Source organism: Lonchura striata, chromosome 15, assembly GCF_050655825.1.
Source record: "Lonchura striata isolate lonStrDom1 chromosome 15, ASM5065582v1, whole genome shotgun sequence".
Classification (NCBI taxonomy): domain Eukaryota; kingdom Metazoa; phylum Chordata; class Aves; order Passeriformes; family Estrildidae; genus Lonchura; species Lonchura striata.
The window spans coordinates 16,526,097-16,546,162 of record NC_140717.1 but is presented as its reverse complement, the minus strand read 5'-3'; the positions used below and the strand labels follow the sequence as shown (position 1 = coordinate 16,546,162).

At 43.9% G+C, this 20,066-nt stretch overlaps 1 protein-coding gene across 3 annotated transcripts in view; it reads right to left on the bottom strand.

Moving 5' to 3' along the window:
• ADGRD1 (adhesion G protein-coupled receptor D1) overlaps positions 1–20,066 on the bottom strand; it is a 123,003-nt gene that overhangs the window by 16,003 nt on the left and 86,934 nt on the right. For 2 of the 3 annotated variants that reach the window (XM_021543959.3, XM_021543961.4), the window contains 3 exons: positions 17,084–17,150; positions 16,048–16,114; positions 12,506–12,597 (listed from right to left, as the gene is read on the bottom strand). In XM_021543959.3, the coding sequence (XP_021399634.2) occupies positions 12,506–12,597; positions 16,048–16,114; positions 17,084–17,150 (226 nt within the window). Of the gene's footprint in view, positions 1–3,810; positions 8,896–12,505; positions 12,598–16,047; positions 16,115–17,083; positions 17,151–20,066 lie in introns of those variants that run through there. The other variant, XM_085593412.1, reaches the window with a different exon arrangement.

Here is a 20,066-nt window from a genome sequence, read left to right as displayed (position 1 = left end):
GCACTGAATTCAGCATCTAACCAGGGGTTTAGGAATCCCTGTCTTGCTAAGGCTTTCAAGTCCCTTGTCACCTCCATTGCTTCCAGATTCTAAAAATGCAAAAGAAAAACAAAATACTTCCCAAAAATTAAGTAGTGGACCAAAACATGTCATTCTCCTTGTCTTCAGCGCAAGTTATTAAAAACAAATACGAAGAATTAAAACATAATGTCATTGCAAGCTGAATTTTAGGAGTTTGTGATTTCCCCAGGGAAACAGAACTTGCAAGGGGATTTTACCATTCTTTTTCTACATTTCCTTTCTCCAACATTTTTTGGTACTAATTCTCTCATTGCACTGCTCTTGAGACAGCATTTTGTGCTTGTCAATCCCCAAGGCCAAGGTAAGAGCTAATTTTCCACTGAACTTTGCCATTAAGCCATCAAAGAAAATGGGAGTTATTCTCCCATCAGAAGAGTGTTGCACAGGCAGCCAGGGGTGCTGATAAATGTGTGTGGGCGAGGAGGGCTGGGACCTGCCCCTGAACCTCTGCACAGCCACTGCTGCTGCTCTCCTGCCCGAGGGACCCCCGGAGCCTTCCCTGCTCCCGGTGCATCCCCAGCGCTGCAGGGGGACCCCCGGAGCCTTCCCTGCTCCCGGTGCATCCCCACTGCCCGAGGGACCCCCGGAGCCTTCCCTGCTCCCGGTGCATCCCCACCACTGCAGGGGGATCCCCGGAGCATTCCCTGCTCCTGGTGCATCCCCACTGCAGGGGGATCCCCAGAGCCTTCCCTGCTCCTGGTGCATCCCCACTGCCCGAGGGACCCCCGGAGCCTTCCCTGCTCCCGGTGCATCCCCACCGCCCCACCAGGGCTGCCTCCTGCCCTGGCTGCACGTTTGTGTTTGCTCCCCACAGCTCTGCGTGTCCCGGGCTCTCTCTGCTGCATCGCTCGAGCCTCGGGAGGAGCCCGTGAACAGAACCAGAGTTCTCCTTTCCATGGCAGCTGCTCAAGGAGCCTGCAGGACAAACATCCCCAGCCAGGGAGGCACTGCAGGTACAGGGAGCAGAGACACAGACCTGGAGCATAAATTCACAAACACTGCTGCATTTCTTTAACAGCCAGGGAGGCAGAATGGGCAGGTTCTTTGTTTCAGTCACAGGCCACACCTTTTGGAAATCCAAAAAATGTGGCTGCTGAAAATGCATGACACTCCAGAAATGGATGACAGAACAAATTTCCCAGGAGTGCTTGTTGATGACCGTGGCCAGAAGCCAAAATAATTAAATTCTTAGAAAATCATGTGGAAAATGAAAGCAGTTTAAAAGCAAAAGAACTGGCCCTGATCCTTACAATAGTGAAGATTTATTTCTTTCTTGATCATAAATGTTCACTTGCCTATTTCCCACAGTGTTTGCTTCTTCCCTAAAAGACTCTGGAGTTACTTTATAGAGCTAAGAGTGGGGGAAAAGAGACAAGAAAACATTACCCACTTCCATTACAGGTTTTCTTTAATAGTGTCACAAAAGCTAATTGACAAGAAAGTCTGGAGGGATTCATTTGGGTTTTTAAAAGAAAATAAATTGCAACTTTCTAATGATTAAGGGTTTGGGGTTTTTTTGTTTTTTTGGGGGCTTTTTTTAACATAGCATGCTATTATTAGGGACTAGTTTGTCTCCAAAGATAAGACAAAAAAGCAACACTTGCTCACCAGACAAGAAAAACTCAGGAGGAAGATTGGGTTTCATGGATATCCAGTTTGCCAGGAGCAAGCCCTGGGCTGAACAGGTAATGGTATTAGTTCTGTCTCTAGCTCAAAGATATAAAATAATTGACAAATATTATAAAGTCAATAGGAGCAACAAGATAATCCAGCCCTGGTGCTCAGCCCAGGAGGAGGCACCGCCTGTGGCAGCTGATTCCAAATCCTCCTCACCTGTGTGTGAGGAAACACAAAGTCTCCAAGGGTCAGGCTGCCTGTGGGGGGAGCAGACTGGATGTGATCTGTTCTTCTTTCTACACCTGCTTACGTCTGCCACTTCCCCATTGTTTCATCCTTTTCCAAGCTCCAGTGCAGATTTCTCCTGTCCCATGACAGCATTCTGAGCCCTGTCCTGAGGCAAGCTGTCAGTGTGAGGCATGAATCTGCATCAGCCCAACCCTCACTACTTTTAATTGGCTAAATCTCTGCAAGTCATCTTGAAACAGTATTCTGAAAATTAGTCTTACTACACTGGTTACAGCCCTCCATCTTTTTTATAGCTGCTCTATCACGTGGTGAAAGTGTCTGTCTGCCCAGCAGTAAAGCGAGCTGGCAGACCCAGTGCCAGTGAAGAGCGGTGCCAAGTGCCAGGAGCATGGCAAGGCCCTGGCATTCCCCTCTAGGGGCACTGCCCTCTCCCCAGAGCCGAGCTGGGCAGGAAGCCCTGCCAGGACTGGAATCCCCATGGCAAAGGGCACAGCTGGCTCAGGATGGGCGCGCAGCGGTGGAGAAAGGTGCAGCAGAAGCACAGACCCACTCAGGGAGAGGGAAAGCACAAGCAGGCAGAAGAAAAGCTTTTAGAAACCTCTGGGCCAGAAGAGAGCAAAGGAAGCAGAAGAGTGTGGCAGCGCACATCTCTTTTGCCTTGCCAGACCAGGAGGATAAAGTGATGGGGCCTTTTTCCCCTAAAAGTTTTGAGACTTGTCCAAAGCACTTATAAAGCTGCAATCAGTGATGAAAATCCATTATGATTAAATTGTTTTCCCTGCTCTGGGATGTCAAACCAGGCACACCATATGCTAAAAATATGAAGTAGCCCCTACCCTGTGCTCCATGTACTGTGCTGGGGTTTGAAGAAAGTTAAGTGTGTTTTTTTGGAAAGATTTTAGAAAGATTTTTCTAGATTACCAAAAACTATTGGTAATCTAGAAAACATGGCCTGTCAAAAATGGCCAAGGCTCCAATTCCTTCTTTCTCAAACTGTCCTTGAAGAAACATCAACTTTTCAACAGAAAAAAAAAAACTTCCGAGCTAGGTATTCCCTGAAGAGACTCAAAACTCCATCACCAGAGGCTTTTACCAGTACATGTGATTGTGTTCTACACAGATTTCAAAATTGTCACAGACAATTGTACAGCCATTTACCACTCCTAACCTGAGAAGTGGGTACCTGCACAGCTGGGTAGCTCTGTGGCCCTGGAACACCCAGGAAAAGCAGCCTTCTCTAGGAATCTGGAGTTTGGCAAGTATTTATGGCTTTTAACTTGGAGTCAGTGGGACCCATATTTTAATTGAGGATGACAAAGTAACTATCACGTCAAATCATGGGGTCAATTTTTGAGGAACAGCATTCACCCCCTGAGGAGCTGAATTCTGAGGATGATCTCCTGACCCCAGCAGTCCCAGTGACCCTTAATTACCCACGCTATCAGCAGAACCATCTTCTCCCGTTCCCACGGCAACGGCAGCAGCAGGAAAGGACCAAGGTCAGGCACACAGGCTGAGCAGAAAAGTCATTTTCTGAGGAGTGGCTCATGTGAGCTTTAACTGCAGCAATGGCAGATAAATCGCTGTACCCCTACCTGGCCTCCAGTCTCATATGTACACACCAGTGCCACAGCCACATTCTTCTTTCTTTCAGATTTTCACAGAGAAGCACAGAGAGAAGGAAAAGAAAACAATTTCTATTTCTGCTCCTTGTTTTCCCATGTGGAATGTGTTTGGAGAATTGTTTCCCTGGGGTGATTGCTCGGCTGGATTCTGGTGAGGATTGTTTGAGCCTGGTGGCCAATACAACCTACCTGGGGCTCGAGTTGGGAGTGAGTTAGATATGGGAGTTAGAAAAGCAGGTTTGTAGTTTTAGTATCTCCTTTAAATAGTATATTAATGTATTACAGTATAGTTATAATACAGAAATCATTCAGTGTTCTGGAGTCAGACATCATCATTTCTTCCCACCAGGTTCACCTGCATTTACAGTACACCAGGAGCAGAGAAACAGGACTGCAGGGCTGCTGGAGCCCAGCTGCAGCCCCTTGCCTTTTATTGTGTACCTGAAGAGAGCACCTCAAAGTTTAAAGGTATTTGTGATACTAAGAGAGTATATTTTCTTTATTGTAATTACCTGTGCTTTCCATTTATTTTATTTTATTTTCAGAGTGCTTCATTGGGAAAATATGTAAACCACTCTTAGCTCAGAGCTGTGTCACACTGGGCAGTGATTTACAGGCTGCCCAGAACTCTGCACAAGGCACATGCTTAAATAACATTCATATTCTGCAATGGCACAACTGTAATATTTGTTCTTATTATTCTGCATAAAGCTGACACAGAGTTGCAGGATTATAAATTGGAACCAAGGGTGTAAATGAAGCAGTTCAAGCAAACTCTTGAGGTTATTGCTGTTCACAGGGAATTGTCCCATTTTGTGAAGAACGAGCAGCGTTTAATTGTTGCTCTGGAGCCAGGCACCAAGCTGTGACTCACAGCCCCGTCCTCCCACCAGCACTTTCATGGCTTAAATCTGATATTAAAAGATGGAAAACTAAACCCAGCTAGGACATTTAAAAAACAAGCTAATGTCAGCTTCAAAGCTATAGATGTTTAAAACCTGACAGTTTCTGCTGCTGTAATTCTAGAAGTAAAGGAGACAAGCTGTCCTTTAGAGAACTTTGGCAGCAGGGAGGGGGACAGTGGAGTGACAGCACCATGTGCTGTTCTCAGATGTCTCAATGCCATATTGCTAACACCCTTGACCTGACTCCTCTCTACCTGGCACCTTGTGTGCCACGAAGGACTCATCAGGAGTGATCCAACCTTAGGCATGGGGCCAGCAGGAAGTTTTGTTCTCATTAAATGCTGTGTAAATCCTGGTTTGTCCCAAGGAGATGAGATCTGAGCCGCAGGCTCCTGCAGAGGACAGATTACACCTGCAGCCACTGCCCTGGAGTCTGGCAGGTTGGAATCAAGAAATTGATCCAGCCATAGGTCAATAAGTACAACACAAGCTTCTAGACATCCCCAGCTAGATAAGATGATAAATGGCTGGAAGGTGGCTTGCTATGGCCCCTTCTCATACCCTGCACCTCCAGCACTAGTTCTGTTGTGTTCACAGCAAGGTTTCATCACAGGAATTTAATAACCAGGTTTTAATAAACCTTATTCTATCCTGACATTCACATCTGAAAGTAAACATGACTAAGCACCTCTAATAAAAATTGTTTTACCTTTATACTCAGAAAAACCAGCACCTCTTAACGCTGAAGTTTCCCCTGTATATTTGGTACCCATCTGTTTTCTCTTGCTGCCCTTCCTAACACAGAAAGGAGCAGGCACGAGTGTCAGAGCTGCTCGCTCCTTTGGAGCCAGTATCAACAGGCCCTGGAGCTGCAAGTCCTGCTTTAGGAGCAGTGACAGAGAGAAAACTGTCCATGAAGGACGGCTCTGGCTCAGAAGGAGACACCAAGGAAAAATCAAGCTGTGGGAGGCTCACAATGCCACCTGACCCAGCTCAGACAGGGTTGGCTGTCGCTCCTGGCAGCAGAATTAGCTCTGACAGGCAGGCGTAGCACCACTTGTAAAGCTGTTCAAAGGCAGCAGCTCTCCAGGTAATCAGACCCAGTGCTTTGCAACTCCCCTCCCAATACAGGAAGGTTAAAGATATTTGATTTTTTAAATCAGTTTAAGCCTGTTACCATTTGTCCCTGTTTGTCTCCTTTTTGCAGAGTAACCTCCTCTCTGCAGCTATGCTTTACATCCTTTTAATCTTTTAATACTCCTCCCAAAATGTGCCTGAAATGTGCCTGAACAATCACAGCGTGGCCTGGAGCCTTTCTGCAGTGCTGTGACTTTGAGCATCTGCAGTGAAGAAAGCATTCCCATTACTGTCATTATGGCCTCTAAAAGATTAGCACTTCCTCATTAATACCCTCATTGGCAACATTCAATCCCATGTTATTTTTAGTCTAAAACCCTGAGTCTAATAAGGAGACACCCAAACTGTGTTTGTATTTGTCATATTCAATGAGCCAAAAATTTAATTAGGTTGAAGACATTATCATTGGGAGTTAGCACTTCAGCTCACTAGTTGTTACTGTTTAATACTTTCATTTTAATTATTTCCTTTGTTGCCAGTCAACTCTCCTCCTTCCAACAGGTTCCAGGGGGTGCATCACTCATGCTGTTTGAAGCCATGTTCAATGAACACGTTTCCTTACACACAGTGAGAAATGGTGAAGAAAAGGAACTGCTGAAAGCAGATTTGGCCTGTCACACTGCTCTAATGGATGGGTCTCCTTAAGCAAAGGGAAAAAGCTCTTTTCTTTTTCTTTAGGGCACACAAAAGCAGGTGCTCCCTGTCTCTGAGGACTGCCTGCAAACATCTGCCACCCAGAAACGCACAGAAAGGATTTTCTAGTGCTATGGATTTTGAATCCCTGTAGACTTTCACAAGAGTTTACAAATTGTAACTTGCTCCTCACCTTCCTTGTGGAAGGAGATTAAAGAACAAAAATGAAAAAATCTCTAATGGCATCCCAAAGAGGTGGAATTTAGTTATGGAGGAGATGATGGCATTGCTTTGGCAGGAGAGCTCTCATGAGAGCTTTGAGCAATGCCGTGACTGGCAAGTACATTCTGTGAAAATAACAGCTGGGAATAATCCTTAGGAGTCTTTGGGCACCAAATGACACCAGACAGGAATGGGATCCCAAGAACGAAATGCAGCAAATCACAGGAGCTCGCGGAGTAACAGCTGATGTTAAAGCACCGAAGTTACCAGCACTGACTCAGGATTTGTATCCCAGGCAGAAGTTGGGCTGAAGGGCTGGGGAGTGTTTACAAACAAAGCAGAATCCCGAGGCAGAGCTGTGGATCGTCATTAAAGCAGGAACAGCCTGCCACAGCAGCCCCTGCTGCAGGGGTGTGATGGATGGCTTTGCAAAGTGCTCTGGAATGGCCAATTTCCCACAGGTGTGTGCAGCACCTGAGCTGCTGCAGGGCTGCCCTCCTGTCTGCACCTGCCAGAGGGAAACATTTCTGCGCGTTGCCCAAACAACAAAGTAAGGATCACATCTGCAGTAAAGCTATATGCCCTTTCTTCAGTTTCATGTGCAGGGGTTCGTAGCTATTAAAAAATGCAGATGAAACCAGCAGAGCAGCTGCCATGACTTACTCACTGTGCTGAGGTTTTCCTGAAGCCCTGTTTTGCTCCCATTCACTGCAGCTACCGCCATTTTCCCCAGTTTTCAATCATTAATTTAACTAAGCAGAAAACATATTTTTCCAATGGAGAACTGTTTTACTATATCACTGAGTTTGAGGGATGAAGAAAGTAATGAAATGAAATAAAGACTAGGGTAAAAAGCTAAGAAATATTTCTGATTTTGCTGTAATTGCTTTCTCCATGGATGATTATGATAGCTATCACTTTTGGTTCACTGAGTAAAGCGTGCAGTTTATAAAAAAGACAGAGATTTTTCCAACTCATTGGACCATTTCAGAGTAAGCAGTGAGAATGTATTTAATAATTGGCAGTCTATTCAAGAGAAGTTAATGAAACTGTCTCTTCTGGACAACAGAATGCAGGAGTGAGCTGGCTGGGAAATCACAGGGGGTTGGCTAAATGTGGTGAGTATGCTTCTAAACTAAAACCATTACTCCTCCAACTGAGACAAGCTGGGCATCCTTCCTCTGCTACAATTAACATCTGTTGGTGCCAAACAGAGCTTTGAGAATTCTCTGTTATACTTTAACCCTTGCAGTCAAGGGAACGCCGTCAAATTATTACCTGTGCTGAACGTAATCAGGCAAGAGTTGTCCCCATGGGGAAGGAAATGTGCACTTTTCTAACACTGTCACATCGGGGACCTCTTCTCACTGTAACAGAGAAGTCACTTGCCATGCAAAAAGCAATGAGGCTTTGAAAGGGTGGGGCAGTAAGGAAAAAACCCTTCCTTAGGCCCTTATATGTCAATGCATGTGTCGAATAGAGTTAAATCTTTAGATGCAGCAGAAATAAGTCAGAAAAGAGTTCAAATGGTTCATAACTCAGAAATGTAATCATGTGCCTTTTCAAGCACATGAGCAACTCCATTAAACTGATCTACTTTAATTGCATTAAGCTTAGACAGGCTACCCGTATGCTTAAACTCAAACATATGATTAGTTATGTCCCTAAAAAAAGAATGGATAATTCAAACAAATGCTGTATGTATGCATTTAAATATTTCAAGGTATTAGATTCAGCATTCTACAAACTAAAACATTTAAATTAGCTTTTTGGCAGAAAATCTGTTCCCTGATGCAAAACATTCTTATTAAGCCACAACTGAATTATTGCCCAAAATTATTTTGCTGAGAATCAATAGCTAATCCTCTGATAAAAGGTTCAAGAATAATCAATGACAACTAAAGGAAAAGTTAATATTCTATATGTACTCTATATGCTTCAAAAACAATACAAAAAGCATGATCTTAAGTAAATTCAAGTAATAAATAAGATATGATAATAATTCTTTGCTCAGCTCTTTCCAGTAAACTGGTGTTGCAGATTAAAAGTTTCAGACACTAAAAAAGTAGCTATTTTCACACACATAGGAAAATTACTACAGTGACCAAATACTTACTATTCAGACTATCACAGGAGTCTATTATGCTTTAATTAGTGTCTGTGATCATAAACTGTTTAATTGTATTCATTTTGTCTTAAATTACTGGGTATTTTACAGTTTATGTATCATAAAAGCTTGGTCTTTTATGCTGCTTCTTAAATTCATTTTAGGGGCGTTATTTTTATTTATTTTAGACAAACAAATGAGCACACCAGTGGCAGTGAAAGCAGAACAAGATGTTCAGCGGGATGTTCTCTGCTGTCTCCTCTGTGACAAGCAACATCTGAACTTGAGCAGATCGATAAGCCAGTAACTGCACTTTGTTCTGGAGGAAATGCAAATGGGGAAGATTAATAATAAATTAATTTTAGGACACTAAAAGGAATTTTGTTCACAACTTTCTTTTCTGTTTTGGCTTTTAAACCTGAGGTTTGCCAGCTGCTGCCTTCACAGCAGAGCACTGTCTCACCCTGGTGCACGTTCTGCAGTTTGAGTTTGCATTTGAGAGGACCTGCTGCCATATGGAAAATTGGGAACAATTACTCTAAATAATTACATCAGTTTATTGCTGTTTGTTGCCAAGAGAAACAAGCCTTGTTGGTAATATCCACTTGCATTGCCAAGTAACTTAATTTTTCAGAAAGCAAACATGCTCCAGCACCAGCTCTTCTCTAGCAATAAACACCCTCTCTAACTGATGCCATCATGATTCAGATGTGTCTTTGCTGTCAGGATTTCCTGAGGTGATCTCTGCTCAGTCACCACACCTGGCTTGGGACATGCAGAGATGGTGACTGAGCACAGCCTGGGCTTCCCTCTGCCACCCACCGGGGAGAAGTCAGAGCTTTCAGGGCAAGTGAGAGCAACACTTAACAGAGCACATCAGCTGTGGGCAGCAAGGACCAGGAGTCCAGTGGGGTCAGCTTGACTGAGCTCAGGAGTTTAGGGGAGACAGAGCCAGGGCAGGTCCTCTCCCACCCTGCTGCCAGCAGCAGTGGAGTTTAGTCCTTGTCAGTGTGATTAAAGCTTTCCTTTGGCAGCAGAGCCTGGCCAGAGGCGAGCCTGAGGAGGAGCCTGTTCTGTGAAACCTGCAGGCTGGCATTTTTGGACTACAGCAGCTGCTTGGGTTTGCACTTGGAAACATCACAAGTGTGAGGCCACCCAGCCAGGCGCTTACAGACTGAAGTGATGCTGGCCCGAGCCAGCAGGGAAGGAGGTGGCACTGGCACCTCCTCGTACTCCTGCCACAGCCGCTGTGGTCAGTGCAGGAGCCCTGGAGCTCACTGTCACTGTGGTGTGACCTGCTGGGAGCCATCCAGCCTGCTGTCCCTGCTGTCATAGTGCTCGCTGTCTGGCCGTGCTGCCCGCCTACGTCTCATCGCGGCTTGAACAGACAGCACTGAAGTGCCCCTTCTTTTCTGCCTCAGCTTTGGTGGGCTGAGCAGGCTCCCCTCCACAGCTCCTTGCCCTGCAGCTCCCAATTTCTGCCTTTGGCTGTCTGGAAGCACCAGCCCAGCTCTGAAGGAGCCACTTCTCCCCATGCCCCGCTTGGCTGCTGCAAACAGCTGCGACGGGTGCCAAAGCTTTCCTGCCTCTCCAAATCACACTGTGCCAGTTTCATCCAGCTCTGGCTCGTGAGAAGGTTTGAAAAACTCCTCCTAACACAGCCCAGTTCTGCCCACAGCGATATCCACCAGGTGCAGCACTCAGGGATGCCTGGCAGCCCCTTTATTTGGGGATTACAGCACACAAAGCGTTCTGCAGCCGTCAGGGATTCCTCCCTAGGCCAGCTCAACTTGTTGATCCAAAAACCACCCTGCAGTCCTTCCTCACAGAACTGTAGAGCCTTTCTGCTTTCCTGCTCTCTGTTTGTCACTGATTTGTTCTGCTGTGCACATCCACCCTCCCGGGTTAACAACCTGTAATCAGCTCCCAGAGCCTGTAATGCTCGGAGCCGTGGGGATTTCACACCGTGAAACACTTCCGTGCACCTGTCAGCTCACGGCCCTGCTCTGCTTTCTTCTCTTATTTCTTGGAAAATACACACAAGGATTTCATTCTAGACATATAAACTCGGTGCTACAAAGGCTTTATAATTATCTTTTTTTCCAATAGCCTAGTTTTCTTTGTGATATCCTCTGTACATAAAACTCTAATCCATCATGCCTCACTGCTATGTTATATCAGGGCATAAACACTTCCCAAGATCTGATTTGAACATGTATTTATGTTCTTCTCATTTCAGACTCCGAGGATCCACTTCTGTAATGATATGTACAGAAGAACTATTCTCTATGTTCTGTTTACCTTCTATTGTATTTTGTTTACTTAACTTATTTATGTGAGGAAAGCTGTTCTATCAGAGCATATTTCCCCTTAATCACTAAATGGTTCAAGTTTTCAGATGTATCAGCCCTCTGATAATAATTTTTTCTCCACTTTTCTCCCTCTAACTTTTGTTAGGTCAAGTCCTGAAACTGTAATGTGAAAATAACTTGGCAAAAAGAGCATCTCTCAGCCAGGGTACCTGGAGAAGTCTCATTTTCAGTTAAAGTTATCCCATTCCAAATCTACAGCTGATAATACCTGGGCTAAGAACATATGCTCCTCATTAAAGGCATTACATCTTATTCCTCGACCTATCATTCATAAATCAATTTACTAATGTGCACACACGCAGTTTAAAAAAAATAGTGTGTGTTAGTGTGCAGGGTACAGTATGTATGGAATCCATTCCTTGCAATAGAATAAAATATCCAAGTACATGGAGCAATCTCTGTAGCTGCTCCTGTACTTATGGAGATGTGTCTTTGTGTTCATACTTCTGATAGTGCAAAAAACTTGGCATTGACAATATAGTTATTTGCTTCCTAAGTTTCTATTCTTCCTTTGTGTTTCTGAAGGTCACAGGAACTCAGCCAAACCTGAAACAGTCATTTTAATTCCCAGGCTTCTCATTTCACTACAGTGTAATTGTCTTATTGATTTTTGTGTAGACTTATTTACTGTTTTTCTTTTCCTGTTGGATAAGTGTATAATAAGTAAACTAACTTCAATTAGGTAACTGTCACCAATATTTAAAACTTAATGACAATTTCAAAATTACATAAGTAATCCAAGCATAAAAATTATTCTTTATGATACAATTTCAGCACAGTGGCACCAAATCTTTATCATACAATAACCTGTGCCTCAGAAACATTAAACACAAACCACCATCACATTTTTCTTCTATCTAAGTTCCATATTCTTTTATTTATATACAGTGACATTTCTCTATTTGGACTAAAGCTTCTTTAGGAGATACAAAATGGAATATTCAACATCTTCATTTATCCTTGATATATTAAATTATCTTCTTAACTACACCCCCCCTAGTGCTATTTTAAAGATGACTCATTCTCAGAAGCCACCAACCCAAGAGGCTCAAGGCACTATGATATAAAGATCTGCTTGAATTTAGGCACACATTTAAATCCAGGTGTAAGTCTTTGTGCTTTGTAATGTCAAGAGAGTCTTAAAGATAAGCATGTGCCTAAATATTATACTGAACTGGGGCTGGAAACAAGGTCTGGCCTCAGAAGGAGCAGAAGAGTTGCAATAACCCAGTACAGATTAATTATGCTCTGTGAAATTCAGCTTTTGACTATAGCAGGAAGAGGAAAATCTCCCTTAGCAAAAGGGAAAATAATGAATCAGCAAATGCTGGAGACTGTAATAGGCAAGGAAGCACTTCAGCTCCTGCTGAACCACAAGGCTTCACCCTGTGCAGCATGCAGCTTTAATAAAACATAGGTTAACTGGCTGCATTCAAGGGAGGATACCTTTGAAAAGTATTTGCTTTTACTGAAGAGGAGCAGTCAGTGTTCTGGGAGCAGCCCATGGTGTAACATTGCTTGTGGGAGATTGTCACAATTTCAATGAGGAAAACTTACTTGAAGGCATTAGCATCTCCATGGACCTTGTAGCTGTCTGCACTGATTCTGGAGATGACTCTTGTGACAGCAATGAGAATGCCAATGTTGACCTGGAGGAGGAGGAGGAACAAGCCTTGGTCAGGAAAGCAAGTTTGGCTGAGTCTGAGGAGCAGGCTGCCCAGGGAGGGCATTGTACAAAGACAGCAGGAAACAGAAACAGAGACTTTCTGTGCTCTCTTTATGTGGCAAGAGAGGTTTCCAAGGCTGGGCTGTGTGGTTTGCCCTGTGTCAGTGATTCCCACCCCCACAGCTTTTCTCCTTCCTTCAGGAGTTCCTTTGCATGTTCAGGAAAAGCCTGGATGGCTGCATTGCCCCAGAGCCAAGGTGCTCAGGATCCCCACACACAAATCGATACCCTGACTGTAAATCACTACCCTGACTGTAAATCAATACCTGATTGTAAATCAATACCCTGACTGTAAATCAATATCTGATTGTAAATCAATACCTGATTATAAATCAATGTCTGATTGTAAATCAATACCTGATTATAAATCAATACCCTGACTGTAAATCAATACCCCAACTGTAAATCAATACCCGATTATAAATCAATACAGGAACCCCTCAGGGTCTCTGCATTGCAGCGCTGCAGGAGCCCCTCAGGATCTCTGCACTGCAGCCCTGCTGCAGCGCTGCAGGAGCCCCTCAGGAGCTCTGCATTGCAGTGCTGCAGGAACCCCTCAGGAGCTCTGCATTGCAGTGCTGCAGGAACCCCTCAGGAGCTCTGCATTGCAGTGCTGCAGGAACCCCTCAGGGTCTCTGCGTTGCAGTGCTGCAGGAACCCCTCAGGGACACTGCTGCAGCGCTGCAGGAACCCCTCAGGGTCTCTGCGTTGCAGTGCTGCAGGAACCCCTCAGGGACACTGCTGCAGCGCTGCAGGAGCCCCTCACTGCTCTGCGCCCTGCCGCCCCTCGGCGTGTGCAGCTCCCATCTCCGACCAAAGCCCGCTCACAGTTTGGGTACAGAGCATTCGAAGGGAGCGATGGCAAATCTGGACTCTGCTCTTCAAAGGCTCTGCTCTTTTTGATGTCAGGTCCAGCAGAAACATCAATTAAATAAAAAGAATCCCCGACAGAAAAGTAGGAAATCTTGAAAAGACTAACACTGAAAATGTTCAGCAAAGGAAAGTTTGTGCTGGAGTCACAGGTGAAGGAAGAAGGAAATCTTTATCACTTAAAGGAAATGTGGCAAAGACTGTCTTGCTGTGCAAAGACCTTGGGTTTAAAGGGAAAAAAAATGTAGACAATGTGAAGGTGAAATACATATTTTCCCTTCCTGTCTAAAGTTGCACATCAGCTACAAAGTGTCAAGAACAAGGGTAGAACAAAACTATCCTGAACTACAGAACAAAAAGAAAGAGAAGACTTCAAAAAAAAAATGCTGTTCCTCAGTTAAAACTCAATAATCATTCTCTACTTCAACATAAATATTCTAATTCTGAGGATGAGAGGGTGAATTAAAGATGTTTAAATTTGATTATAATTATTTCCTTGGGTTTTTTCCAAATCTTCTGACCCTTTTTTAGATTTAAGTTTTCTAAGGGCAGATCTTCACCTGCTGTAGAATCAGAGCATATCTGTAATAGTTCATTTTTGCCGTGGCTCTCGAGTTTATCCAAAGGCTATCCTGTGGAACTGTCAGCTTCTCAATAACAAGTGTACCTGTTGTTCAATCAGCTTTACAGACATAAGAGGTGAAATTCAATGGTCTTGGGATCATTTTCCCTATTGCTGCCAAATCATATTTTGTAAATAACCCCTGTAAATCCTTTGAGGTGGTAATGAGCATATTTGAGAAAGCCATTTCTGTGCTGTACTCAGAGCCTTGCAAACTCTCACTCCAACTGCACCACCAGGAAAATACCAATTTACAGGGAAAGCAAGAGGTCTGGCCACTGCAGGCCAGTGTCTGCTCTTCATTCCCTACCTGGCACACAGATGCTTTCCACAGAATTCCCTGAATTCTGCCATATCTATGGAAACACACCAAGGCAGCAGATGGCTGATAATAAACAGAGCTTTCTGCCAGAAGTTTTAATGTCTTGTGTCAAAAATTCAGGTGCTTTGTTAAGTCAGGTTTTTTCCCCCTCAACTGAAAACAGATCCCAGGGCAACTTAGGCTGAGCTTAGTTTGGTTTGCAAATTAATTTCAAGGACATTATGTGAAGCTGCTTTAAGAGGATGATATAGAGATGATAGATATGTGTTGTGGTTTGGGGTGTGGGGGAGAGTGATCTTAAAACCTTAAGATGTAGGTAGAAGCCAAAAGACCTACATATAGAAGGAACTATTTCCTTCATCATATCCCTTGACTCAAACCCCAGGGAAAGAGCATATTTAGTATGGGAATCTATATAGGGCTGGGAGGTTCTGTGAATTACTGCCTAGAAAAGAATGTGTGAGTGCTTTTCCCCAGTCACAGTCCCTCCACATCATTCTGGTGTAGGCTCCATGGTGTCTGGATTGCCTGTGAGGCTGGGGCAGGATAAAAGGGGACTGTGTCTGCCTGGTCTCTGGGGAGTGGGAGTTGAAAGGAGCAATCCCCTCTTTTCCTCACAGCATAATCCTTTTTCTTGGCAGACACACTGTGGATCAAACTAGTCAAAAACTGCTTTTTGAGAAGTATTTTCAGACTTAAATGCTAGTTTATGCAGCTGGTGGCTAATTTGTTATTTAAAGAACACAGGCACACATGCACACACGCCAGAGAGTGTTTAGCCCTGTTATTTCCCTATAGGCACTAACACATTTTTCAGCTGGAATATCCAATGCCCAGAGAGGTAATTTGTCAGCTCACTTGCTGCTATTTTGGGCAGAGCTGGGTTTAGACTATTTAACAAATTGCCTTGTGTGGATCAACCTTGTGAGCTCACTCTTTCTCTTTCTGAAAGTATTTGTGTCCCTACAAGAACATAATTTGAGCTGCACAAATGTTAGATATCGTAAGTCAAAGGCAGCCAGTTAAACTCTTACTTTCTCTGCCAAGTAGCTGCACATGAAAACTTTTGGAGGCTGTGCTGGCTCAGGTGAGTGAGCATTTCACTGCCTGGTGTGTTTGGTTACCACCATCCTTGGACAGCAGCCTGGGAGGGTTTGGTGTCCCTGACTGCATCTCATCTCCTCCTTTGGTGCTGAGCAATGGCCAGAAAGCAAGTGCTAATGTGAGGAGAGGACATATGAATATTGGATTCTTTTAATTACTCTCCAATCATCAATATCTACATACCTTTGACTGTAAGCTCACACATAGAAGTTTATACCCTCTGTTTGCCAAACAGGTACAGAGGCATGCAATGGTAAACTCTATATATGGATATTGTCAGATATAGTTATACATATACCCATGCACAACACTAAGTTCGGAGCAGGAACCCAGATTTCTGGAGAATTCAGGACTGCAGTTTCACTGGGCTGGCACAAGGTCTGACCCCAGGCCTCCAGGCAGCCCTGCTGGCACAGAGGTGCAGCAAGGAACAGCAGCTCTGTGCTGGTACCTACCAGAATGACAAACATCGCTGGCGCCACAAAAGCCCAGATTGCTCCATTCTCCAGTGAAAGCCAGCAGCTGCAGGGGAAATCAGAGTTGTTCCGGAGGAAACATACAGTCATTTAATTAGTAATGTTATTCATTAAAAAAAAACCCAACCTATAAAATAAAACAACTAAAACAGAGTGCAAGAAGTCTGCTGAATTTTGAAAGCAAGAGATGTGATAGCACATCAGGAAAAAGCTCCTTTTCCCCTCCCACTGGGGAGCCAAGGTGAGATCTCACTTGGATTTGTCACACAGTCAGTGACACCTCTCTGCCCCAGCCCACCTCCACAGGACTGCAAAGATGGGAAGGAGGAAATGTTTTATTTGCAATTTGTTGTTCTGGTGCTCTCAGCCACAGGCAGTCATTTCAGTGCTGGAGCACTGTGAAATGTCTCATTGGAGTGGATTTGTCTCATTGCAGCCAGGGACAAATTGAAGCCCTTCCTGCCTCCCCTGGCTGGTGCTGGGGAAGGGGCTGGCAAACACAATCAGGCCCTTCTTACAGCCCTGAAGAGATAAACCAGTTTACCACATGTGAAATTATTTTAGGATTAAATTCTATAGAGTTATTTCAGGTAAACTTGCTCTTCTTTTCCCAAATTAGAAAGGAAATTAATTTTCAAGATTTTGGACATTATCCATTCCAAATTTCAGGTGTCTACCTGCAGTTTTCTTTGGAAGATTGAATATCTTTAACCAATAGTTACTCTCATCTTGGTGCAGGCTTTTCCCCCCTGAGCAGGGAGCTCACTGAGGAGCTCTTCAGTGAAAATAAAGGAAAACATCTCAGGAGGTTTTTGTGCATCATCTTTGTGAAAACCAGACTTGAGGCTTCCGTGTTTAACAATATTTCTACACAAGTCATCCTTTTGCAGACTCTCTCCCCTGCTCCTCAGGAGGACCTTGCAGCACCACAGCCCATTTAACACATTTATAAATTTCCTCCACATCAGATTTCCATCCCTATGGCACCTGCAGTGAGGCTTTTTTTCATACTCACTTGCCACTTTCTCCATAGCTGTCCAGGGAGGATGTTGCAGAAATGACACAGATCACCAGTGGGCAGCCTGCAGCAAGGCACAGAAAGGCAGATGCTGAGGCAATATTAGGAATAAAAGCACATCTTCCAGCAAGCCCTGAAAGTTCTGCTAAATTTTGTATGAGCAGAACAGCTCAGAGTCATTTTCAAATTAAGTCTAACTTGACATCCTCCTGCAGCCGTTTAATCCAACACTAATTAACGGATGTCAGACAAAATGACTTTTTAATAAAATACTAGTTTAACTGTTAAACTGAATCAGTGCTAACTTCCTTGGGAATCACAGTCCAGTTTAAACCTGGTTTTGGCTTATGGACTTTCTGCCTCTTGCTATCCAAGCAGTGATACATGTGAAGCATTATCAGCCTTATTTTAACCACTTTACCCCAGATAAGTGCATTTTTTGCTCAAGAATTCAGAACTTAAGACAGGAGAGCAAAGTTTCTCACAGGGATGCATAGATAGCAGGTGAGAGGACAAGAGTGGTGACATTTGGTTATCCAGAGCATCACAGCCAGCCAACTCAGGCTGCCTCAGGGGACCAGTCAAGGCTGAGTTTAGCATAAATATGTCATGGGTCTGCAAGATTTTTGTGTTTAAGAGGAAATTATGTTTCCAGATAGCTTTGACTGATGCAGTGGGCTGTGCCCTAGGAGGTGAAGAAACATTCATGAGATAACACAAGAATTACACAGAGGCAGTTCTGCTCCTGGTGACACAGGAATCACACAAATCACACAGGGGCAGTTCTGCTCCTGGTGACACACAAATCACACAGGGGTAGAACTGCTCCTGGTGACACAGGAATCACACAAATCACACAGGGGTAGAACTGTTCCTGGTGACACAAATCACACAAATCACACCAAGGCAGTTCTGCTCCTGGTGACACACAAATCACACAGGGGTAGAACTGCTCCTGGTGACACAGGAATCACACAAATCACACAGGGGCAGTTCTGCTCCTGGTGACCCAGGAATCACACAAATCACATGGAAGCAGATCTGCTCCTGGTGACACAGGAATCACACAAATCACATGGAGGCAGATCTGCTCCTGGTGACACACAAATCACACAAATCACACAGGGGTAGAACTGCTCCTGGTGACACAGGAATCACACAAATCACACAGGGGTAGAACTGCTCCTGGTGACACAGGAATCACACAAATCACACAGGGGTAGAACTGCTCCTGGTGACACAGGAATCACACAAATCACACCAAGGCAGTTCTGCTCCTGGTGACCCAGGAATCACACAAATCACATGGAGGCAGATCTGCTCCTGGTGACCCAGGAATCACACAAATCACATGGAAGCAGATCTGCTCCTGGTGACACAGGAATCACACAAATCACATGGAGGCAGATCTGCTCCTGGTGACCCAGGAATCACACAAATCACATGGAAGCAGATCTGCTCCTGGTGACACAGGAATCACACAAATCACATGGAGGCAGATCTGCTCCTAGTCTCAGAGCTGCTCTGCCCCCAGCACTGCCAGGTCCTGTTGTGCCACTTCAGTCCAGGCCAGGAGCTGGAGAGGAGGCAGGGGATTTATTGCCAGCAGTTCTGAATGCAGTAAAACCCATCCCTTCAAATATTAAATGATTGCCTGCTAATTCCTGTATGATTTAATAAAATGTGAAGGTTTGAGCTTTGATCATCGTACAGAATTTAATAAATAGGTCCCAGACAGAGTATTAGACATGATAGCTTAAAGTTTCAATTTTCTTTTTAGTTCTTCAGGTTTTCTGCATGAGGGTTTTACAAAATTCTCTGACAGGTAATTTCTACTTAATTTTACCACTATCATCCTCACAAATTGTGTAAAGTTTTCCAGTACTGGCAGAAATATAATTTTTGGAGGAAGTATTTTAATTCTTTAATAACTGCAGCTAGAAGCACATTTATAAATATTTCTATATTGATATGAATATGTATTTATAAATATGGGCTATACTCAGCAGTTAAGTAGCACTGTATTTTGAAAGATTCTGTATCTATTATATGTGCAAAAAAACCCAAAGAATACAAAAAAATCCACCAGGTTGAAACTCTGTGGCAGACAATTCAAAACAATTTTAGGACATCAGTTCTAAAAGGCTAAATATGTCATTTATTGAGAAAGATGAAGCATTAGGCACAAATGAAAGTGTATTTTCCTCCAATGATGAAAAGATCTACTTTGCTTGATGGGGATGAGTATATTCTCCCATTTATACTGAGGATGTTCATTTTTTACGATTTTCTTCTGCTGTGTTACATCAGATACGGGCAGAAGTTGGGAACTACATCAGCTAACAGCAAATAATGGAATTTATGGCACTTGACAGCTCAGAACAGTCTTCACTCTGTGGCAGTTTCTGAAGGAAAGGGAACTGGCTGAAATGGGAAAACATCCAGAATCACAAACTCTGTCCCCAGCATCCTACAAATGGTGGGACAAAAAAGCCTCGCCAACAATCTCTGCCTGGTATGCTGAATCACCACAGCAAAAAAGCAGTTTTGGGGATTTTTGACCCAATCAGTCGGATGCCTGGTTTGGTTTTGTGTCTTCTAAATCGCTGCCATGTTACAACCAACAAACCCGCCACAAAGTGCCACATGAATTGGAATTACTGAACCTGTACCCAAGCAATGGGGCCAAAGGAGAAAACCTTCCAGCTGCAGCTCGTCCCCTCAGCCTGGGGAATCCCCTGCTCACCAGGGGACTGTGGCCCCCAGACACAACAGCCAAGAAGGTTTTTAAATGCACAAAATAAAAAGGACAGAACTGACAAAAGGACAAGTAGGTAGTTCTTAATACATATATATATATATATATATATATATATATGTATCACAGCATTACTATCACCCAGATCTGCATGGTGCCAAATAGATATTAAATATTTCAATTATGACTGCAGCAGATCTGTATTATTGATATAATTGTTCT